Source organism: Ursus maritimus, unplaced genomic scaffold (assembly GCF_017311325.1).
Source record: "Ursus maritimus isolate PB19 unplaced genomic scaffold, ASM1731132v1 scaffold_22, whole genome shotgun sequence".
NCBI classification, from domain to species: Eukaryota; Metazoa; Chordata; class Mammalia; order Carnivora; family Ursidae; genus Ursus; species Ursus maritimus.
In genome coordinates, this window is record NW_024424675.1 from 7,863,056 (window position 1) to 7,888,092 (window position 25,037).

At 42.8% G+C, this 25,037-nt stretch overlaps 1 protein-coding gene across 4 annotated transcripts in view; it reads left to right on the forward strand.

The window, feature by feature from the left end:
* The window catches only part of KIF16B (kinesin family member 16B), a 306,716-nt gene that overhangs the window by 138,528 nt on the left and 143,151 nt on the right, over positions 1 to 25,037 (forward strand). For all 4 annotated transcript variants that reach the window (XM_040637964.1, XM_040637962.1, XM_040637963.1 and 1 more), the window contains exons 16-17: positions 15,555 to 15,637; positions 17,022 to 17,110. In XM_040637964.1, coding sequence (XP_040493898.1) covers positions 15,555 to 15,637; positions 17,022 to 17,110 — 172 coding nt within the window. The remainder of the gene's footprint in view (positions 1 to 15,554; positions 15,638 to 17,021; positions 17,111 to 25,037) is intronic.

The following is a 25,037-nucleotide window of genomic DNA, read 5'->3' on the forward strand; positions in this document are numbered from 1 at the left end:
TTAAAGGGTTTTTTTTTTAAGTTAAAAAAGCACCTTTTAAATGCAAACCCTTAGCAGCGTACCTGCTGTTGATAACTTTATTTACTACCCTATTTATATTCTTTGGTGAATAGTTGTAATTATAACATACAGGATCTGGTATCTTATCTTTTTTGGTCTTTTGAAATAATTTCAGTTTTATAGAAAATCTGCAGGTGTAGTACAAAGAACTTTTTAATTTCAGAAGCATTTGAAGGTAAATTGCTAACATGATGCCCCGCCACCCCTGAATACCTCAGTGTTTCTTTCCCTTAAACAGTAGCTTCTCCTATGTGATTACAATATAAGCATCCAAATTAGGAAACGAACACCGACACAGTCCTGCCATCTGATTCTCAGACAGCCTTTGAGTTGTCGTTATTTGTCCAGCAGTATCCGCTGTGGGTGCAGGATTCAGTCTGGCGCCATAGGCTCTGCTTGGTTGCCACACCCCTCTTGTCTCTTCCAGTCTGGAAAGCTTTCCTCTGACTTTTAGGGCTTGGCAAGTCAAATATGTTGTAGAATGTCCCTCTGCATAAACAAGAGCATCTGTCCGATGCTTCCTCATGATGACAGTACTGTGCATTCTTGACAGGAATATCAGAGAAATGATGCCCTGTTTTTCTCACATCATTACTGAGGAGATACTCCCTTTGGTCATTTGATTAAAATGGATTAAAATGGGCTGCTTTACTGTGAAGCTACTCCTTTCCTTCTTTTTATTAATAAGGATATTGGGAAGGATATTGAGATCATTGATATTCCATTTTTTATCATACTTTCACCCCTTGGTTTTGGAATCCTTTGATTTTGAGGGCTGGTGGTGTCTGATTTAATTATTATTCATATCGTTTCCAAATGGTAATTTTCTTCTACATTTATTAGTTGTATTTTTACTCTAAGAAAGAGCTTTCTCTTCTTGCCATTTATTTATTTAAATCAACAGAGTCAATTGATTTGCTATTTTGTTTGGTAGATTTTGGTCGATTTCTATCATTATTTATTTTGATACCCAGATTGTCCCAGATTTGGTGAATGGGAGTCCCTCCAAGCTCATTTCTGTGTCCTTTTGGCTTGTCCCTGTCATCTCTGAGCCCTTCCTGACCTTCTGACACAGTAAGATATTCCAGGCTTATCTTTATACTTCCCTGGAATCAGCCAGTTTTCCAAGGAGCCTTGGTTCATTTCAGTGGAGAATGGGATTTAGAAACTAAGATCCAGGCAGTAGATGTGCTCATGGCTGTTGAGGTGTTGCTGCTCCCAGGTCCTGTTGCTCAACAGAGTTAGTGAAAGTGAAAGTTAGTGAAAGTGTCTGATGTACAACACATAAACTATATTTATGTCTGTATCTATTTCAGTATTTCAGTATATTGCTGACCAGGAGTTCATACCAGTACCTCTAATTCCAAACCAATACCATAGCATTCTTTCTGGTTTTTTCCTTTTTCTTATTTCTAGCTCCCTTTTCTGACAGTGGTGAACCTGACTTCCATTATGTAACCTGTATCCTGTCACTTCTGCCCCCTCCTCATGCAGGGACCCTGTTCTTTCTGCTCAGGCCCATGCTGGGCCACCACTGCCCTACTCTTCTAGTGCAGACATGAAAAATTCTTCCCATTCCCTTGCTGATGCCTGCTTTGCTCAGCCCTGACTAATGGCTTTTGTACTGAATCATGCAAGAAGGAAGGAAAGAAAGAAGTTGACATATCTTAAGCCCTTTTTTGGTATATTATACATAGTCTTTTGTAATAACTTTTCATGGTTATGTACTATAATGTGTCTGCTGTGACATAGGAATTGGACAGATGGGGGAAATTGGACAGATGGAAAGTGTATAGTTCATTGGTGCTAGCAAAGTCATGAGCAGAAATCAGTTGCAAGGAGTTGTCTCAGAAATGAAGGACATGTAACATGGACCAGGGTGATCATGCTTTTATAGGAGTATAGACTCCATTGAAGACATTCTAAAGGCTTCTAATGGAGCACCCACCCATGCACCCATCACTGAATCATGCACTCATCCACCTATCCATTAATCTCTTCATCTGTTTTTATACTCTGAGTATGTTTTAGTCTCAGGGTACATTGAGCTTGGGAAACATTTGAGTGCCCTGAAGCTGGCCAGGAGTCTCAGAGTTCATCAGTACCATGTGACTAGCCCAAATCAGGGACACAGTGAGTGCCCAATGACGGTTACCAAAGCAGCATTTTCTGTGTTTTTGCAACCAGGACAAGGACTCTGGCAGTATGGGATGGAGAAGCTGTTTCTTGCCAGACAACAGAGTAATAGTGAAGGTGAGAGGCTCTCTCTGCCCTGAGCCCAGAAAGTTACCATAAATGACTAGCAGACAGTATGTAGGACTTTTCAGTGGCTGTCTCTTCTTGTGAACACACAGACGAGACCTCCTGTTTATTCACTCTTAGGACGTCAGGTAGAGGCCCTGCCGCTGGTCCTCTAGGCAGCAGGGGTGATGCACAGGTCATGGTGAAAGGTGAGAGACGTGTCCCCTTGTCCAGTAGCGATCTCAGTACAGGCTGCATTTCTCTCGGTTAGGTCAGGGGAGGTTGACCTTGTTATGATGGCTCTGTATTGTCACAAGATTTTACAAGAGGCTTGTACTGGTTTTCAATATCATCGTTGATGTGTGGGTAGAACTTTGGAATTCATCTTGAAAGATTTAATTGTTTAACACATCTGGGGTAGACCTAATTTAGTTTTTTTCCATATCGATGTACCATTTATTATAATCTTACCCCATCCTATATTCACCTCTTTTTTGAAGAAATTTACTTTACCAAAAATGAACACTGAAACATAGCATTGTATCTATTTCAAAGCTTTCCACTTTGTTCCAGTGCTCTGTATTTCTGCTTTTGTACCAGTATCACACAATTTTAATGCTTGTTGTATTATAATATGCTTTTATTTCTCTTCTTATCTGTGTGATTTTTTTTTTTTTTTGCTACTCATGCCTACTTTTTTCCAAAGAAATTTTAGAATCTTTTTATTTTTGTGCTAAAATATCCTTTCAGAAGTTAGATTTTAATTTCATTTGATTTGTTCAAATACATTTCCATCTTGGGACTTCTATTTATTCAGTACGTCTCTTGTTTTATTTGACTTTTCATCAGTTTCTTTCAGTGAAACTTCGGAAGTTTTTAATATGTGTTCTTGTTGAACTGTGTTTATTCACATATACAAAACTCTACGTAGCTGTATACTGCAGAGAAAGACAATTATCGTATGGTTTCACTCATTTATGGAACATAAGAAGTAGGAAGATTGGTAGGAGAAGAAAGGGAAGAAGAAAGGGGGCGTTAAACAGAAGGGGGAATGAACCATGAGAGACTATGGACTCTGGGAAACAAACTGAGGGCTTCAGAGGGGAGGTCGTGAGGGAATGGAATAGGCTGGTGATGGGTATTAAGGAGGGCACGTATTGTAAGGTGCACTGGGTGTTATACGCAAGTAATGAATCATGGAACTTTACATCAAAAACTAGGGATGTACTGTATGGTGACTAACATAATATAATAAAAATTATAATAAAAAATCAGGGAGGAAATAGCATACTTAAACAAGTAGATCATGTGAGAATTAGTAAAAGGTAATATTTGTATTTATAAAATATTCATTTATTTTCATCCCCCCCAAAAAAAAAGAAATGGGGAGGAAAACATCTTTTCATTCTATAATCATCTATTTTGATGATAGTATTGCAGATTTTTCGAGCAGTTTGGGTCTTTAAGGATATCAATTTAAAACTGTACGGGGAAAGTGAGCCTCAACCTATTCAGAGCCCTCACTCTAGGACTCTTGAGTCTTGGGCTTTGTTCCTCCAGATACGTCACGTGCAGCCTGGGGTGTCTGTGGAGCCACACACAGGAAGTCAGAGAACGGGTTACGGTTGGGATTGTAATTGGGGGCATTAATGAGCTAAGCCGTGCTTGAATCACAGAGAGCCCACAAAGGTGAATATTGTCTGCTGGGTCCACCTAGCTTTGTTGCCTGGCCATCCACCTGTTTCCTCTGTGTGCTTTCCCTATTGTACCCACGACTTCCTAGAGCTTCTGAGCTCACACCATCCACAGTCCTGGCCCCTGAGAAGGCTGAGTGGATGACAGTGACCACCGCTTCTGCCATTTATGGCTTAAATAGTCTCTTTTGGATTCTCCTGGAAGCTAACTTTTATGTGTAATGGTGTTTCTGTGAGATAATCAGTCTTAAGTTCCAAACAACACACTGAAAAAGGAACTCTTAGAGCACATACTGTTTAATGGGGGAACTGCCTAGAACTTACTATTTGATATTGGGATTATCTTTTCTACCCTTTGCCCCTCTCCCCCCCAAAAAAGATTATTAGCTTGTTTATTTAGTTTAAAGAATTTGCTTATTATTCTGTTGTCGTCTGCTTATGTAGCTATGAGTATGTCTCTAATTCTTCTGTGGATTGAAGCATAGTAGATAAATAATAAATATATCTCCTGTATAGTATTTTTATCAAGTGGTTTTTTTATCTTAAATTTTTACCTAAATTGAAAGTCCATTTAAAAAAATATGCCTCTTCAAGTTAGTGATAACTGAGATGAAATTTTTGACTTGTCCTAAGAAAGTAGTTGTGCTAATTGACATTTAAGGTTAATGGTCAGAACTTTCTTTTCCTTGGGCTGTCCTAATTGCTTTATTACCATGGTGCCATGATTTTCGTTTGAGTTCCTCTGGTACTCTGCTGTGCTACAGACACAAATATGCTATGTTCCAAAGTCTTAAAACACCCATGCACCAAGTAAAAATGTCATTAGTAAGTCTTAGGGTAATGAAATGCAAGATGTTTCAAGGAATTACATGAAAGAAGCAAGACAATACCTTTTTTTTTTTTTAATGCACATACTTTAAGACTACAAAAACATACCAAGGAAAGAACAAGTATAGTTCTTCAAAAATTAAGGGTTAGGTTTCTCCACTTAATATTTCTTAATTTTTTTTTTTTTTTTTTTTTAGAGAGAGTGTGTGTGTGTGTACACACCTGAGGGGGGAGGGGCAGAGGGTGAGGGAGATGGGGAGAATCTTAAGCAGACTCCCTGCTGAGCACAGAGCCCTACGCAGGGTTCAATCTCACAACCCTGAAATCAAGACCTGAGTCAAAATCAAAATTTGGGTGCTTAACTAAGCTACCCAGGGGCTCCAACATTTCTTAATTTTTGAGGATTATTAAAATAAGAACTGGAACATGTTTTAAAAACAGAGTATACAATGTATTGGTTTTGGTTATAAAAATATGTAATAAAAATAAAAAGATGTGAATGGGACTAAACATGCCTACTCTGGAATGGTGTTAACCTCTGGAGAAGAAGGGGGAGTTTTTGATCAGGCAGGACTACAGAAGAATTTTCAGCTATATTTGTAAGATTTTTTTTTTTTTTTTTTAAGAGAGCAAGAGCATGTGAGCAGGTAGGGGGATGTGGAGGGAAGGAGAGAAAGAGAGAGAGAGAGAATGAGAATCTTAAGCAGGCTCCATGCTAAGTACAGAATCTGATGTGGGTCTTGATCCCATAACTGAGATCATGACCTAAGCTGAAATTAAGAGTTGGATGCTTAAACGACAGAGCCATCTAAGCACCCCTGTAAGATTTGTTTTTTTTAAGAAAAAAAGCAAGACCAGGGTGACAAAGAGAAAGAATATGGACTTCATTAAAATATAATAATAATTGTATTAGAAAATAGAATTAAGCATGGCAGTATTTTCATACTCCAAAATTCCTTGGCTTTTGCCCACGAAGCAGTTTAAGGAAAGGTATCCAGAACAGAGAATACAGATGGATGTTACCCCGAGTCACAATGATCTGACCATATTAACTCTGCATTTGACTGGGTTCCCGATTTACCCCGAACTACCGACAGCTTCCTGTCTTTTTCACTACCAGTTTCCAGTATTTGCTGATATTTGGTATTTAAAAGTCTCTTTTCATTAGTAAATTACTTTGTTTGGAAATGTGTTAGTTAGGCTGTCCCATTAAAAACACAGGTAGTAATTACCACTTCTTTATCTAGATCACTTAAGATACTTGTGAATGTCAACTAATAGGAGATTTACCTACATTTAGCAGATTTTCACCATCGCAGGGAAATTTTTTTACTTGTATCTATTAACAGCCTTACTTCTTTCAGATTGTATAAACAGTACTTTCCCTGCCTTAAATTACAGGAGTGTTTCCATCTGGTAACATCACTAAAATAAAAAGCATTTGCTAGTACTGTGAGAATTAACTGTAATGACATATATAATGTATGTTGCCTTAAGCCTGGCATATGAAGCTTTTCTCCTCCTCTTCTCTGAGCTCTTCCAGAAACCGTGCATGGCATATGTAGCATTGCATCTGACTGTGCTCTTCAATTGCTGTGTTCTCTGGAGCTTAGCTTCCCTCACTCCCACGATGCCATAGAATGATTGCACTGAATGATTTCATAGAATAGTTCCATAGTGTGATTTTGTAGAAAGAGAGCAATTGCTAGAGAAGAAAGCATGAATTTGACCATGGCGTCTAGTCCATAGGTCTTGAGCTGTTCTTGGTAGAGTTTTAGACCTTAGGTTTTTCTTCCTCTTTGTCTCCCCCCACCCCATACTATGAAATGGTACAAAAATCAAGGAGTTACAATTCAAAAAGTATTTCAGCAATTTTCTGTGCAATTCTAGGACCTATTCTCTCTTGTTAATTATTATTATTTTTGTCTTCTTACTGTAAAATGTTATTTTAAAGCTGGTAGTTGTTAAACAAGGTAATCAGTTTTCCCATTCATATCAGTGGACTCCCTTGGTCGTCTTGCGGGTCTGTCAGAGCCATTGAATGTTCATCTTTCCTTTTAGCTGTGATGCAGAAACTGCATCTGGGGACTTTACACCTAGGTGCGTTTGAATGTGTTATGCTGCAGTGCCAAAATACATTTGCATCTATTCAAGCACTTAGAAAGAGGGAACAGGTGACTGTCTGGGGAGTGGAGCTGAGGAGGCTTTGATAAAATTTTCATTTGCTTTAGGGCTGCTGTGAGTTGTTCAGTGGCAAATTAAAAAAGAATTTTAGTGGAACTAGCAAGGGAAATGGATCTTCTAGCAGTTTAGCCAAGGTATGTAATGAACAAAAGAGACCTTTTGAATATTACAGGCAACCAGCAGATATCAGTGACAGGCCTACCATTGAACTCACCTGTACTTTCTCATAAGCACTCAGTATCATTAGATTTTTCCCCTCAGACTTGAGCTCTGCAAATCTGACACCTGTCTCTTGCACATGGATGTTTCAGCAGATGCTTTTGAAAGCCAAAGCCCTGACTCTTCTTAAAGACTCTACCCAAAGCCTGTGGTTCTTAAAAGCCATGTGCCCAGATCAGCGACAACAGCAGTACCTAGGAGCATTTTGAAATGCCCCCTCCTAGACTTCCTGAGTCAGAGAATGTAGGGATGGGGCCCGGCACTTCAGTTTTTCACAAGTCGTACCGGTGATGCTGATGAACATCCAGTGTGAGACCACCTGACCCAAGCTACTCACACTGAAGATGGTCTCCTGGTGCCCAGATGTCAGTGTATGCAGCAACCACATGTTAGCCTCTCCAACCTCTTCTTCTCTTACTTGATTCGTCTTCTCTTGTTAGAGTCATCACATCTATTTTTCATAATCTCTGTTCCTTTCTAAATGTCATTTTCAGCTTCACATCCCAGAGAGGAGCTTGACAGTGTGCCTTGGCATGGATTTCTTGGTGTTTACCCATTTTGGATCTTGGATATTTGGAGTTTCTTGAATCTGTGGGTTTATGTCTTTCTCCAGATTTGGGAATCTTTCAGCCATTCTTTGTTTAAATATTTTGTTCTGCTCTATATTCTTCCTTCTCTTGTTCCGGGCTCTGGTTACATGAGTGTTAAGTATTTTAGTATTGTTTCCACAGGTCCATGAGGCTCTGTTTACTTACTTTTACCCTTTGGTAAACTTTTTTTCTTTTTGTTTATCAGATTAGATCATTTTAGTTGGTCTGTGTTCCAGTTCATAGACTCTTTCTCTGTCCTGTCTATCTTTCTAATGAGCCCATCCAATATGTGTTTTTATTTTGCTTATTCTATTTTTTAGTTGTAATAATCGATTGTTCTTTATGTCCTTTATTTCTTTGTTGTAACATTTTACCTTTCAAGATTACTCTCCTGTGTTTGAATATTTTTATAATAGCTGATTTAAAATCTTTATCAAATACATCCAACATCTCTGTGATCTCCACAAGACATCTGTCGATTGTTTTTGCCATGCACATTGAGATTTTCCCCAGTTCTTCATATGCTGAGTAATACTAGATTGCATCCTGGACATTTTTGATATTTTGTTATGAGACTCTGAGTCCTATTTAAATCCTTTGGGAAACATCGATTTTGCTTTGTTTTGTTTTAGCAAACAGTGGACCTGGTTAGATTCAGACTGTAAATTAGAATTAGCCTCCGTGGGTTGTGATTCTGGCTTCAGTGCCAGTTCAGTTTTCAAAGCCTTTGTGGTGCTATTCTGGTCTGCCCCGTGTGTGCCGTACCTAAGAGTCAGTCTGGGACCTGAGCAGTGGTCTGAATCTTAGGTCAGTTCTTGAAGTCTTTGTGTGCTGTTGAGGGTCAGATCTAAGTGGCCCAGGAGTTGATAAACAGTTCTGTGAGGCTGATTTCCTGAACTTCTCCTTCTTTGTCAGCACTGAAGAGTCTTTCCTTTTCTGTCATCTGGCTAGAAATCTGGAGCTGTATAGTCCTCTTTCATGTTCTTCCTGCTCCCGTGCTCAAGTCTGAGGCCAGCAAGTGAGAGGGCAGAGAGAGGAAGAAGCAACAAGGGTATGCCCCACCCTGTAACTGGAGAGAGATTTTCCCGTTCCTCATAAGTTTAGGCATCTGTGGGCCCCCTGCTCTGCCTGTGTTGCTGCCAGGGGACCCTCTCGCTCCTCCTTGAACCTGAACTAGATGGCTTCTCCTGGAGTTCTCTTATTTGTGCTGATGTCAGCTTTTGGGTTTCCTCCTCAGCTCAGGGAGGGAACAGTGGAGGGGGCAAATAGTAAATTCCCCATCCTTCAGATCCCTGTCGTCTTCAGCCTGCCTGCTGCTGTTGACTTCTCAGGGTCCTCAACCAATTGCTGCCTGCATTCTTCCAACTCTGGTGGCATTCAGTGGGAGAGACAGGGCAGGGAGTGCTTATTCCATCTGGTGCAGAGCCAAAACCCCTCCCCTAGGGTGGCTGTAGACTGCCAAAAAAGGAGAAATTTACCCAAAGCCAAATTCTGAAGGGAATGACGTATCTGTCATAATGGCCCATGGTGAAGAAGTGCGGAGGGAAGAAATGTCTGAAGCCTGGAAGGTGCGTGAGGTGGAGGACAGGAGCAGTGGGGCACCAGGACTGCCGAGTCGTGGCGGGTTTGTAGGGCTTGGGAACCTCAGACTGGAGGGCGCTCACCATTTGGTAGCTGCATAACGTGGTCACTGAGATGAAGGACGGTGCAGTGTTTATGTAGCCCAGGGTGGCTTGGAGATGAGTAGTAACAAAGAGGACTAGTGGAGGTAAGAGACCGTTGTTGCTTAGAGAGAAGGGAAGCATTTTGGAAGAACTATTTTGGAAGGAACAATAAAATATTGACAGCTTGGCGTGTGTAGGAGGCTAGAACTGAATAGTTGAACTTGTTACTAACAGAATAAGCAGTATTGCTGGTAACAAAGAGTATGAAATAAAGTAAAGAAAGTTACTAATAGCTTGACCAGTTAGTATAATGCCTTCTGTTCAGTACCTTAGAATTTGTCATCTTATTGTCTACTGTCTGGAATCACCCTCTAATTATTTCATACACTTTCTGCATTTTCCTTCAGAAGGATGAAACTTGTTCCATATACTCTTTTTGTATCTCCCCTGAAGCTTTCAGAAGAAAAAAATCCATCCCCATGTACCCCAACCCTGTCCCCCCCCACATCTAAACATTTCTTTGGGGGATGGGACTAGAGCATCTTGGAATTTCACACAGCTCCACGTTCAGCATGTGCACACAGTTGGGCAGGTAATTCTTGATGGATTATTTGGCTGGAAACCTCAATAACAAAGACTGAAAATCGATTTACTTTCTTTTCCAGAGTCTCACAATCCAGGTTTGCAATTTTTACTTTGCCAAGAGTAAACAAGGGTTTAAGTGATTTATCTGAAGCAGGAAATTGTAAATCCATATTTGAATTATAAATGTTGAAAGGGAGCGGGCCAGGCTATGTGGCTTTTTGGGAAGGTGTCATGTGTATTTATATCCTTCACAAACACCAGCAGACGACCCGATGGCGTGCTTTGACACTGACGTCTGCTACCGTTGATGCAGAGTGCCTGTCACTCTTCTTCCAGGCCAGCTGTGAACCCCAAGCCGTGTGTCCTGTTTGAATTCATTAGTATTCATATGAAATTTTCTTACCACAAGCACCACATCAGATCTTAATCTTCCCTGTCTCACTGCCCGAAGCCATTTTGAGTTAGAGAAAAATTACTATAATTCAGGTGTCTGAAATAATAATGCCAGTGTTATAAGAGTCCAAGGCCTTCGAACATATTATGTAATGTGTTCTCAAGTCCTGGCATATATTAGGGGAAATTAGTCCTTCACTTTATCAGGTCCCCCAAATGGTGCCATGATCATAACTTATTTTAATATAAATATTTTGCAGATGTTTTAAATCCAAAGGAAAATTATCCCACATAAGCACGTTTTAAGAACTTCACCCATCCTCCCTCAGCCCGGCCTACATCTCAGTACCATTCTAGAAAATTATGTTCCCAGGCAGAGCCTTGCTTTTCTGACGATTGTATCCAAAGTGAAAACCTCTCTCACTGGGCATGCTTTCGCAGTGCGTTATAGCCTCTGTGTGTATGGTGGGGAGAGGGTGGGGCTTTCTAAAGTGATTAAATTCAGAATTTGGAGCCTGAAGCGGAATTTCACAAGATCCCTTATTTTTTGGCCTCTAAACTCATATCACATTGGACCATTCACTTTTGGGAATACAGTTTGCGTTAATTATAACCCAGAATTAATTAATTTGTTCATTGCACCTCAGAAATACTCATATGACAACATGTAATAGGAAAAAAAAGAGTTGATTTATTTGTGCAGTAGCAGAATTAGAAAATCTCACATAAAATTCGAGGAGGGTAATTAATAGTGATATTAATGATTATTGTCACTATACTCCTTAGAAATCCCTAGAAATGTGTACATGTTTAGTTTCATTTTCAGTGTACCTGAAATACTAAAACAGAAAATCCCCTGTGAAATCAGCATTCAGTGGTTTCATTCACAGAGTTTTAAGTGAAGCTGCCCCCCCCCGGTTGTTAACAGGTGTCTCTGTGTCCCCTTTTACAGTGTCATTTCCCTTCCATTTCCTTTAAAGACCGTCTGGATTTGTCTACCTTGTGGTATTTAACAGGCTCTGAGGTAATCTCAGAAGCCATCACATATTTCAAGGAGGCTTAGATATGCTCTAAAAATTACAAACTAAGTGCATCGAGAAAGTCCATCTGCTGTGATTAATCATGTGAACCTCAGATCAAGTAGTTCATTGTTAAAGAGAGTTCAAGATCTGGAAGGAACCTTAGAAAGTATCCAGTTTGATGACTAGATAAGGAAACTGAATTCTGTAGAGGTTAAGCTTAGCTTGCCCTTGGCCATATCAAGAGTTTGGGGCTCTGGGTCCCATCCTTACACACAGATGTTAGGTAGATATGTACACTTACGTATGTGCATGTGTGTATATATGTTTTATATATATTTGTATTTTATATATACATTTATATTTTATATCTATATTTATATTCATATATATTTGAGAGTAAGTAGGTCAGTAGGTAGGTTGGTAGGTAGACCAATAGATTGATAGATGTCCCAGGTTTTTCTTCTAGTGCTTCATATTTCCACCTGCCAAAGTCATCTCGGATTTATCATGCATAAAACCAAGCTCGCAGTTTCTCTCCCAACCCAGTGTTGGTCCTTTTCCAGTGTTCTCAGTCAGTGTGAACAGTTCCCCATCCAGCTAGTTGCAGGCCAAACCCTGGAGCTTCTCCCTCACCTCCCTTGTCCCCATATCTAGTGGAGTCCTTTTGATCAGGTCTCCTAAATATCTTCCTAACTTGTTTATTTTCCTCCTTGTCTCCTCTTCCTTACTGAACCACTGTCGTCTTTGACCTGGACTCTTGCCATAGCCTCCTGCCTTGTTTATCTTCATCTACTCTTGCCCTCTTTGGTTCCTTCTTCAAACAGTTGAAAGAACGAACTTTTTGAAGCTCTCATCTAATCATGTAATATTGTTGCACAAAGCCCTTCACTGTCTTCTTCCTCTGCACTTACATGAAATAAAAGTTGCTTCACTCTATCTTGAAAGATTCTATGTGGTCTGTTCTCTGCCCTCCCTCAGGCTTCATCATGTGTCCTGTTCTTCCCTGTTTCCTCTGCTGTAGGCATTTAACTTCTTCCAGGCACTCAGCATCACCACCACCACCACCACCATCACCACCACCACCGTCATCATCTTTAACTGCCAGAGGACCTTTACATATGGCACTCCCTCCTCACTCCCCCTGCTTCATCCTCAGAGCTTGTCTTAGGTACCGCTTCCCACCTCCCTCAGGACCTCTGTCCCTAAGCTCCCTATAAGCAGCCCTCTTCTTATGTGCTTTTTGAGCACTGGGCAGGGAATCACTCCTTCAGTTGTAGCTTTGCATCTGATTGTGGAGTTTTTTGATTATTCAGCTCTCCTTCCTATGAGGGCAAGGCATGTGTCTGACTCATTCAGCTCTGTATCTCCAGTGCTTATCACAGTGATTAGCATGCAGTCAGGTTCATGAAGTACTTGTTGAATGAAGGCAGGAATTAACAGCAGCATAATGTAAAAATGAAGCAAAATTTTTTAGTCACTAGGTTTGTTGAGTAAAGGAATCTAGTGAAATAGAAATAGAGCCTCTTCTTATGTGGCAGGCAGTTTGTGCACATTATTTAGATGGAAACAAGGAATGGTCATGGGTAGTTCTGTTTTCTTTTATAACTCTTGCAGGGATTTTTGTGTATATTTCATGCAAATACACGGGTGGCAAGATTATTTTCAATGATTTAATATGATATGAAATATGTCTCTGAAATACCATTCTATTTTTCCATTAACATATTTTAGCAATTTTCAACCTGCATGGCTGGGCATTTGATTAACAGGAAAAAAAAAAAAGAGTTGGACTAAATGTAATTAACACATTGAATGTGATTGCCTTATTAATCTCTAATTTCACTCTGAGAGCATTAAATACACATATATCCTAGACATGGCTGTTTAACTTTTGACTTCTCTGTATGGCACACAGTTCTGAGTCCGTGGTCATAAGAGTCATGGAAAGTACCTTTCTTAATTATGGTCATGGTGCCTTTCCATAATTGGAAAATACGCAAATACAATTTTACATGAGGGGGGATACGTAGATTGTAGATTGGTTAATATCCACTGCTACTCATCTGAGTCTCCTGAAACTGTGTTCTTTCCATATCGACTCCATTTCCACTAAATAATGACAACCACCGGAACCAACCCTTCAGCTGCTCCCTGGGGTTATGATCCAGACCCGTTAGGTTTTAGCCATATTGAATTTGAAACTCCTCTGAGAATATGAAGCCATATGTTGAGTAGGCAGGTGCATGTACTGGTCTGAAGCTCTGAAATAGCTACCTGGGGCTATGATATTACTTGCATGGTCCAGGAGGAAAGAGTAGCCAAGGGAAGAGTTTGGTGATTGTGGTCACCCAGAGGTCACGTGCCCTGTCCAAAGGAGGCAGCCTTCAGCAGCCCAGGGATTTTTGCCAAGTGGCAATAAGATCTACTGATACCATACCTTCTAGTTTTCGAAGGGAAATAAGAAAGAAACTCAGAACTTTATGTGAAAACTACAGATTTTTAACTGTCGGCAGCTAATAATTTCAGTTTTTAACATTTTCATGGGGCACACAAAACATGTGTGAGCTGAAGTTTTTCTTTGGCCATCGGTTTGTGACATTTGGTGCATATTCCCCACCCTGGCTCTCCAGCTCCTTGCGGCGTGTTTCTCTGTCATCTGTCCAGTATCTCTTCTTGCTCCTATTTCTAATGCCCTGCGTTTTGGGTGGACTTGACTCCCTCCTCTCCCCCGACATGACAGGCCTGTCCTCCTGCTAAGGCTTAGCCCTTCCCCATGGTTACCCCAAACTGGAACCACCTCTCCTGTCCTCTAGCTGCCATGTGAGACCCAGCTAAGGGTGTCCCCATCTGTGGCAGCCTTGCACGTGTCACTTAGATGCTTGACACCTCATCACCTGCCATCTTGCGTGGTAGACTTCCGTGTGTGTGCGCCTGTCTTATCTGTGAAGACAGATATCTGTCTTCACACATAAGTTGCATTGTTTTCCAGATCAAGAATTGAACATAGGGTTCTCTTTCAGAGGTGTGGTAGACTCTCAGGTGTGGATGGGACCAGATAACACAGTGACTCTCTTCTGGAATATTGCTTCCCTTGCTTAGGTGCCTCCAGTGACTAGGAGCTCACTGCCTTCCGTGGCACCCATGCCAGCTTTGAACAGTTCAGACTGCAGAAAAGTGTTTGCTTGTTTGCATAATCATGCTGAATTGTGCCCCCCACCTAACTTTTTGTTACCCTTGGGTTTTTTTCTTCTGCTTCTTGTGCAGTCATTTTCCAAACACACAGGAACCTGGTCGATCAAAGGGAGCCTCTCTTGTGTGTCTGATGTGGCCATCTAAATTTTAACAAGGTTCTAACAAGAGGCAGTGTTTCCACATGGAAATGGATCCTACATGTACACAAGTTCTTTCCTGTCAACCTGGACTCCGCCGATTTCACCGTGTTTTCTTTTGAAAGCACTTTCCTTTGGGATCTCTTCTTTCATTGGCATTAATAAACATTTCCCAAATTTGTGACCATATGCTTTGCTTGGTATTACGGCATCACTTTGCAGAATATATTTCTTTTTTTCTTCTCAACAATCAAAAGTATAATTATCTGGATATTAAGTTTTATTTTATTTTTTTTTAAAGATTTTATTTATTTATGTGACAGAGAGACAGCCAGCGAGAGAGGGAACACAGCAGGGGAGTGGGAGAGGAAGAAGCAGGCTCCCAGCGGAGGAGCCTGATGTGGGACTCGATCCCGGAACGCCGGGATCACGCCCTGAGCCGAAGGCAGACGCTTAAGGACTGCGCTACCCAGGCGCCCCTGGATATTAAGTTTTAAATCTTGTAATATAATGCTTGAATCCATGACTTCTGCCTTGGTAACATGAGTATTGTGACACTCGGCTATAAAAATAAGAATATTTGCAGATTTAAAGTTGGCTTATGTAAGCAGACTTTAGAGACTAAGGCTTTCCCTTCTTATTACTGTTTTACATTTCACTGGAAATTGCATTTCAACTGTAAAATTCCCCAATATCATGTTGTCAACCAACCAAGTTGCTTACTTGTGTTTTTGTATGTTCTTAGGCGCTGTGATACTCTTGGGAAGAACCAATATGTTTCGCTTTAACCATCCTAAGGAGGCTGCCAAGCTCAGGGAGAAGAGGAAGGTGAGCAGCATAAAATCTCCAGGAGCCGACTCTGATCCTGGTGGAGCTGGGGCTTGATTTTGATTTTCTGGAGTATGGAACCGGAAAAGCCGCTCTGTGGTCTGCAGTGATTGTGGGGATTGCTGCTCAGTGGATGATTAGCTGATCAAGTAGGGGAGCAAGCTGGTGAAGTCCAGAACAGAAGGAGAAATGGCTCCTTGTGGACCTTTCTCTTCACCCCTCCATCCCCAGAAAGGAGTTGGGCATTGTTTTGCATTAAGTGGAGAGTGACTTCCTCATATGAGGATCTGTTTTAGGAGTTAACCTAATGTGAGAATCCTTTTCATTCAAAAGTTTGCTCACTTTTTATTTTCAGCCACAGCGAATTGGACTTTTGGTTGGGGTGTGAAGCAGAGAGGGGGTGAGTTTAGGACAGTTGGTTGGATAGGGACATCCAGAGGGCACTTTAAGTGCTGGGCAGGGGAGTTGGGTGGAGGACCTGAGAGAGAGAGAGAGAGAGAGAGAGAGAGAGGGAGAGATGAGAGAAGGATTTGTCTAGGGACGCTGTACTAAGACTGAGGAAGGTAAAGACTACAGCTAACATTTCTATGAGCCCAGCAGCTGTTCCTACTCCCATGTCACAGATGATCAAGATGAAAACCTGAGACTAGCTTGTTCCCTAACCACCTGGTGAGCCTGTGCTGCAGCCCTGACCTGCTGACCTTTAGTGTTTGCCCTTCACCCCTGAGTCACGAAGCCCCCTGCACGTCTGCCTCCTTTCGCGAGGGCTGCCCAAGGGTGCCAGTGCCTTCAATGGGAAATAACAATAAAGCTGCAAACCCCAGCCTTCTCCGGGGCTGCCAGTGAAGCCTCTTATCTGTTCCCGCCCAGGGTCTCCCTGGAGGGTCCCTTTTGGTTCACAGTTGCAGAGGGAGAGAGGGAGGAAAATATATTAGCCAGTAGTTTTCCATGGAAGCAAACAGGTTAAGCTCTTCCTTTTTGCATCTCCCTTCCCCTCTCCCTCCTCACCTTTATCCCTCAGCACACGTAGTGAGTGCTGCTGAGAACAGGACATGGCTCCTGCCAGCAACGGAGGGTGAGCCTTCCCTCCACTTCCGTGCAGCGTGATTGCGGAGATCCTCGCGGTGGTGCAGTTCTGGCTAGCTTCCCCCACCCAGACGTGTTGGGAGCCCAGGGCCCCGCTACGCTTAGCCGAGGCTTGGGTTTGAGAGGCATCCACCGCCCCGCTCTCCCGGATGTGCCACCCTCAGATAGACCAGGTGTGGTACGCGCTTACGGGGGTGTGTGCACCTCATTGCTTCTCACAAGGTGAAGGCAGTGAGTGCAGGGCACTGGCCCTCTCTTCCCCACTAAGGTAACCGCTCTGCCCTGTGTCTGCTCTTAGAGTGGCCTTCTGTCCTCCTTCAGCTTGTCCATGACTGACCTCTCCAAGTCCTGTGAGAACCTGTCCGCGGTCATGTTGTATAACCCAGGGTAAGTGACCAGCAGCGCCTTCTTCCCTGTGACTGTCACTGTTGTGTTTATTGTGCCAGCCCCGTTCAAGTCACGCGATAGAAGTGAAACTTCTGCAGTTGCGCCTCCCTACAAATCAGCCCTAGTCATTTTCCACGTGTCTTGCCAGCGCTTGCTCCGGACGTACATAATTGTACTTCGTTGTAATCACGACATAAATGAGATTGTGTGTTTGGATTTTTTTGCTTCACAGCATAAGAAACATGAGTGAGGACTGTGACAGGCTTCATTATCATTTTCATAATTGTCTAATATTTTAGAGTTGGCTCTTTGATTACTCAGTGCATGATCCCCTGGTCTTAGGCACTTTCATCTCATTTTATAAACTTACTGTAATAACAGACAGCTTTGATTCTTATGGCATCCAGGAGCGCGGAAAGTTACGTTTACTACTTTCAGGCCCTGGGGGGACCCCTGAGGACACAAATGATAGTGTTCTAGATGGACTTTATGGCTGGGCGACCTCAGGCAGTCAGCATAGCTGACACGGTGGTGACAGTGGAAATGCCTAAGAACAGGGAACTGGAAGAAAGGACTGTGGGGTCTTTTCCAGTTTCGTGAGGTTCTATAATTTCATTTTTCCTACAGAGAGAATGTCCTAGAAAGCAGTGGAGGTAAATGCAGCAGCTAACTGAGATAAAACTGACAACATCTTCTAGGACTGTCATGTACCGAGAGGAGGCTGTCTGTCCAGCACTGCACTCAGCATCTCACATCCATTGTCTCATAATCCTCACCATGACTCTGTCCCTGCTTGACATGTGGAGGATTGATCCCAGCTTGCAGGCCAACGGTCTCATAGAGCTGTGGTATGAGTCCACACCTACTGATTCCTGGCCCGTGCAGTGACCCTGTCACTACATGCCTTTCTCCAGCTGGGGGCATATTCAGACCTGGGTCCAGTTCTGTGCCTGAGCCCCCCCACCACCACTTGGGCCCTTCTCATAGACACCGAGCCTGGATGAGCCTGGAGGCATCCCTCCTTGGCTCAAGTCCCTTCACTGGTTTGTGGAAAGCAGGTGTGCTTGAAAGGAATTTCTTCATCATCACCGGAGTTTATAACTGGGAGGGACCTTTGATCGTGTTTCTGTATTCCTCATTTTATAGGCAAGCTGAAGCCCCGATTTGACACCTTGCTTGAGCCAAAACAAACAGACAAACAAAAAACCCAAAGGGGAGAAAAGCCAACCACCAGTTAGTGCAGTACCGTGGCTCAGGCTCCTGGGCCTCTCCGGCCTCCAGAACTTGTTCAGGCACAAGCTACAGTTAACTGCCTTTGTCTGTACCGGTCGGCGCTCCCCTCTCGTACAGTGCTGTTGAGCAGAGCTGTGCTCTTCAGATAAATCTGTCTTGAATAAGCCGTATCGATAAAGCCCTCCGAGCACTTCTCCGTGCTTTGGAAGGCACGTTTTGCTGGAGGTCTTTGATCCCTTGCAGTAGTTTCAGCAACTGCCTTTTATTGTGGCTGAGATGGAGTCATTCATATACTCACTTGGTTTAATATCATATGCAGGTCTTTAGCGTTAATTTCAGTGTAAGTAGTACGATCCCATCTGTTCAGTATTGTTTGACTAAACTGTTCTGGAATGCGTAGCGTGCTTGCTTGGAACCATCTTCCAGCTCAGGACCCGGCTCCAGTCCTGGAATCCAGCTACCAGCTTCATTATCCTCGATCCTGGTGCCTTTTACTTTGAAACCATTGGGAGATGTTAACGTGCCTGTTCAGTGCCTTTGAAAAACCAAAAACTGATCTGCAGTCTGCTCATCCTCTTGGAGACACAGGGTCACCAGTTTCGAGCCCCTCTCTCCCTCTCATTTACAGATGGGATCCAAATCCTTCTTTTTTCTCCTCCAAACATAGGTGGATGTGTATGTAGTCCTCTTAAAAGTGATGCCATTTTTGGTGGTTGGCTGGTTTTTAAGTTACAACAGTTTTTCTCTATGTTTATAAAATGTAGTTCAGAATATACTAATTTTTTCATCTTCAAAACTTTTCAGTGACTTTCCATGATCTAAAAAAATAAAATTCCACCCCCTTACTGTGTCACTCAGGCCCCCTGCTGTGCATGCTCTGGGTTCCAGCCATTTCAGGGACCCTTTCTGTTGTTCAGATGTACCTGGACTAGCCATGGCTTTGGGGCTTGTCTTTTGCTTGTTGTGGTGCCTGGCATGCGTTTTGAGAGGCACATACTTGTCCTCTAAAGCACAGTACCTAGGACCGCTCCTCTGGAAGCTGTGCTCCCCGTCAAAAGTTAAGTGTTCCTTCCTCACTGTACATTCCTCTGTTTCTGTTATCCTGGTTTTAGTCTTCTTTGTAATGGACACTCATCAATCAGCCTGTCTTTTCTGCGCGCCTCCTGTGGGGGCAGGGCAGCGTTCTAACCCAGGGGCAGAGTTGCCAATAGCCCCCACAGGGTCAGTTTACCCCTGGCCAGAGGCGAGAGGCCATCACAGGTAATTTACAAATCAGTGCAGAAAGGGAAAGTGAAAGGAAATGTCTTGAGCAGTATTTGATGGAATGATCAGGGAGGGGGGAGGGCTTCGTGAGGATGGGGCTTTTGACCTAAGGCACTGGAGCCACAGAAAGGCACAGAGAGGAGAGTGGCTTGGCTCTGGGTGGTAGCTATATAGAGATGGAGCGTGGTGAAATCAGAGTCATGCCCTGGTTTCAGATGTAAATAGCTGGGCAAAGGGTGGGTCCATTCCTGCGATAGGGGGGCAGGGAGGGCCAGCTTGGGCCAGAGTTTGCACAAGAGTTTGGCTTGTGTGAGTGTCTTTCCTGTTCGATTGGAAGTTTTTTGAGGTCAGAGGCTTGTCATAGTAATTTCTGTATTTTAAAGTGTCATTCACATAACATACGTAGTAAATGTTTGGCAAACAGATTAAGAGTGAAATTTTAGTAGGATGCATAGATCCTGCTGGGAAAGGTTTTTTACTGATTTCTCTGGGCGTGAATGTTCCAAATTGTGGGAAATGGCTTATTCTGTAAAGGAAGGTGTTTTTGTCACATGGGTCAATTCCTAATTGACACTGCAGTTATTTGAATAATCTCAAGGTCATGTTCAGGATCCTTGAGCAAAAAATGAGAAGACAGTCCCACGATGAAATTAATTAGACCAAGGCAATCAGAGAATTCGAGTGAGAAACAGCATCTGTGTTAGATTGCATTGCAGTTGGCTGAGGAGATGGTTCTAGATGCATTTAATAATGCCGTTATACATCCTGTTCACCTGGCTTCAGTTCACAGACACATTTCGTCTCTGCTACCCCTGCAGTACACTCATTTGTAAAAATTCAAATTAAAATTACTCAGTACTTCACCAGCCTGACTTCATGCTCCCAGACGTCTAGCCCCCCTCAACTTGCCACCTGCTGTAGAGAATGATTGCCCATGAATTAAAACATAATTGGAGAAAAATTTCCTACTCTGATTTATGGGTGTCGCAAGGTGGCTGCTGCAGCAGCTTGGCAAAATGAAGCAGAATTAAAGTATCGCCCTGTTGTTTATACCTTTTTTGATGTTACAGGTATAAATACTCTCGGCCTAAATTAAGTACCACGCGATAAACTGGAAGACCATTGAAAGAAATATGTTTGCTTCTTGGACCCTGGCTAGCTAGTTATTTAAATCTAGTAATAAGCTGCTTGGACACAAGAGCATGCTAGTTTCTCAAGATGGAAAAGTAGCGCTGAGATGCTTCCACAGATCACATATTTATTGAGAGTCTTCTGTGTGGAGAAACCTGTAAGTGTCAGATGCATGTTCCTGCCCGGGAGAACGGGCACATGCCCGTGCACCCGTTGGGAGTGAAGGCCAGGCAGTATGTGATCCAGGGCGGAGAGTGGTGGTGTAAATAGCCCACCCTGGGGAGGTCTAGGAAGGGATCCTCTTCATGTAGCCATGCCTTCTAATGTGTTGGCTAACTTGGAAAACCAGAGACTTCCAGAGAATCTTTCTTGATGTGGAGACTGCCTCCGGCTAGCATCGTGGAATCAGAGTCCTAAGCCTGATTCACAGGAACTCTTTTATCCTCAACCCAGATGTCCCTATCATAGCATTTCCCCCAGTTCCCACCTTGTTCAGCCTACTCTCAGAGCCATAGCCACACCCAGCCTGGAATAAATAGCCAGAGCCCATCTCAGGAGAAGGGTAGTATGGGAAGGGGTAGTGGGGGTTGTAAGGAGCCCTAAGTAAAGATCAGTCTGAAGCCCCTGGTCTGCTGCTTTCTTCTCTGTAGTTGAGGACGTGATGCTGTTGGAAGTCTGTCGTACTGCCTCAGCTTGGAGGACAAAGTGGGGAAGAATATTAACCACAGATTTGGTCCAAGACCCCCACCCCTTAGGAATCCCAAATCACCCCCTCAGTTCTTCTGGAGGACAGTCTCCAAGATTCTCAGATGAACTGGATTTTGTGCTGGGCCCTGAGATGTTTGCGAGTAGGAGAGGCAGACTGGAAAGAAGAGATTCTGGGAGAGGGAAGTTTTGTGAGCAGTCCAGGGGAGTGCTGGGAGGAGAGAGTCCTGCTGAGCCTAAGGGGACACTAAGAGGAGTCCACAGGTTCAGGCCTGGCTGGGGAGCACACTAGAAAAACAAACAAACAAACAAAACTAAGCGTGAAAGAGCAGACAGCTGTTCCTTGGGGAGATGCACTGTGGGGTTTGGTCAGGTTGGATTAGAAGTAGGAGAGAGATGGCAGAAGTAGGAGAGAGATGGCAGGTTCTGTAGGTACAACCATGGTATCTGTGTATGTATCATGTTTTTATAAATTCTGATTAGTGTGTCCAGAATTTATGACCATGATTAAAATATATGGCCCCAAATGTGACAGGGAATTGTTTTCTATATACTCATACAATGTACTGCCTTAACCATTTCTAAGTTTACAGTTCAGTAGTGTTAAGTGCATTCACGTTATCATGCATCTAATCACCAGAACTCTTCATTTTAGAAAACAGAAACTCTGTGCCCATTAAACAATAAGTCCCCTTCCCTCCGTCTCCCAAGCCCACGCGATCACCATTTTAGTTTCTGTTTCAGAAATTGGACTACCTGAGGTACCTTGTATAAGTAGACTCCTACAGTATTTGTCTTTTTGTGACGGGCCTGTTTCACTTAGCATAATGTCTTCAAAGTTCATTGCTGTTGTAGCCCACGTCAGAACTTCCTCCTTCATTGTACGTATACACCACATCTTGTTCATCCATTCATCTGTTGATGGACACTTGGGTTGCCTCTTCTACCTTTTGACTGTTGTGAATAGTGCTGATAGGAACATGGGTGTACAGATATCCATTTTGAGCCCCTGTTTTCGGTTCTTTTGAGCATATCCCCAGAAGTGGAATTGTTGGATCATATGGTCATTCTGTTTGTGGTTTTTAGAGAAACTGCCATCCTGTTTTCCACAGCACCTGTACCATTTTACATTCCCACCAGCAATGCCCAAGGGAGAAATTGGAAAATTTCTCCACATCATAGCTAACACTTGCTTTTTGTTCTCTCTCTCTCTCTTTTTTAATATAATGGCCATCCTAATGGGTGTGAGGGGTGGTATCTCATTGTGTTTTTTTTCATTCTTTTTTTTTTTCCTTCCATTTTCTCAAGAATATCCAATCTGGAAAGTAATGTCTGGAAATATAGAAAGGAAGAAGATCTCAAAATTCAGTTTCCCTCCCCCAAAAAGCATAGTAAATAAATGATGAACAGAGCTCTAACGTGGATTGATTTCCTGATGACCTCTCTCAAGCACTGCCAAGTTCAGTTTAATCAGCTCATTAAGATTGGGTATCTCAAAAGCTGATTGATGGTAGGAATCCAAGTAGTTTTTCTAACCAGAGAGAGATGTGATCATCTTTGCATTTAGAGGGGTCACTCTGGCTGCTGAGCAACAGGGGCCCCAGGGAAGCTATGGGAAGGACGCAGGGGTGAGGGCTTGAATGGAGACAGTGGTCAAAGTTACTGAGAAGAAGGGATGGGCTCCAGAGCCATTTGGGACAGGAAGTCATGAAGCCTAGGTGAGAAATTGGATGTGGGAAGTAAAGATATTGCCTTCTGTTTTCAGGCTTAGATAATTGGTTGGGGATTGTGTGCTAACCAGTAGAAGTACAAATGCAGGGGAAGGAAGAGCAGGTTGTCAAGAGGCAGGGAGAATAATGAGGACAACCTTGAAACGCTGGGCCCTAGGCCTTGAACTCTTTCCTAGAAGTGACTATGCATTTGAGTACTCTGTCAGCCACTGTGTACCCCCTGGGCAAAGCTGGAGTCTTTGTGGCCTGTCAAAATCCCAGCTTGAAGGGGGTTTTGCCTGTTGAATGAAATCAATGTTCATGAGTTCTACCACTTTTTCCTCATCCATTTAGCTACTGTCTGAGGGCCCATCATTTGTCCAGCCCTGTATTGGGACTCTGGTGAATAAGACAGGGGCTCTTGGAGCATGATTCATTGCACAGGGAAGACCTTTGTAAAAAGCCTGTCAGAAATCAGGACACCAGGAGCATTGTCTTTACACATGCCGAACTAGGATTACTGGGGTGCCTTTAAGTTAGGGAAAGCTGTGCTGTACAGCCCAGACCCTGCAGCCCAATGTGCTGCATCTCATCGTATTCACCGAATTCTCTGATCAGCAGCTGGCCAAGCCCAGTGATCAGTGCAGAGCTTCGTGTCCCCTATCTCATCAGCTCTTCAGAAATACTACTCAGCCATAAAAAAGGAAGGAAATCCTGCCTTTGTGACAACACAGATGGACCTTGAGGGCATTATGTATGCTAAGTGAAATCAGTCAGAAAGAGAAAGACAAATACTCTGATTTCACTTATATGGAGAATCTAAAGAAACGAATCAACCAAACAAAACAGAACAACCAAGCTCATAGATACAGAGAACAAATCGGTGGCTACCAGAGGGGAGGAAGGTGAAGTGGGTGTAGGTGACCAAAAGGTACAAACTCCCAGTTATAAAATAAATAATGTAATATGTAGTAACATGGAGCACGGTGACCATAGTTAATATTATTGTATGGCACATTTGAAAGTTTCTAAGAGTAAAACTTAAGAGATCTCATCACAAGAAAATTTTTTGTAACTACGGTGACAGACGGTAACTAGACTTAATTGTGGTGATCATTTTGCAGTGTCTACAAATATAGAATCACGTGTTTACTTGAAACTAATATGTTATATGTCAATTATATCCCAGATTAAAAAAATAAAATAAATGGCCAACGTGGTCAATACCTGAGGAGTGGTAAATGTTGGAGGGTCATCAGGGTGACTGTCACATCCCTGATGGTGATTCCTGGCTGACTTTATGCAGTGGCACAGGACAGACTCTTTGACCTGCCCCTGGAAACCTGTCCCAACCTTAAGTCACCCCTCCTTAGCCCTTTGCGGTGACCTCTTCTTTCTCTAAGACATCTCTTCCTCCAGCATCTGGCTTGGCCCCTCAGTGCCCCTGTGACGACCTCTAAGCTCCAACACAGTCATCCATGATTTTGTTCTCCAACGTCGTCTTCTGTCACTTTCCCCCTTGAACTTTATGCTTTGGTTTAAGTGGACAAAACAGATCTTTCACAGTTCTTTCCAGGTCAAGCCTATGTGTAAAACCTGTTCATAAAACCATTAGTAAAACCTTCCCACTCCTTCCCTTGGCCAGTCCTCTTTGTCTTTCAAATCTGAGTATCAGAATTGTCTCCTCAAGAAGCAGTCTGTGCATGTCTCGTTTGCGCTAACTGCTGCTTCTTTATTCTCTTACAGGCGTTTTTTGCATACTTCGATCATACAGTCTTTTCAAATTCATTTAACCGATGTTTATGTCTGCTTTCCCAGTAGGCTTCTTTTGGGCAGGGACCATTCCTTACTTATCTTTTCATCTCCAGAAACTCCCACTTAGTGGG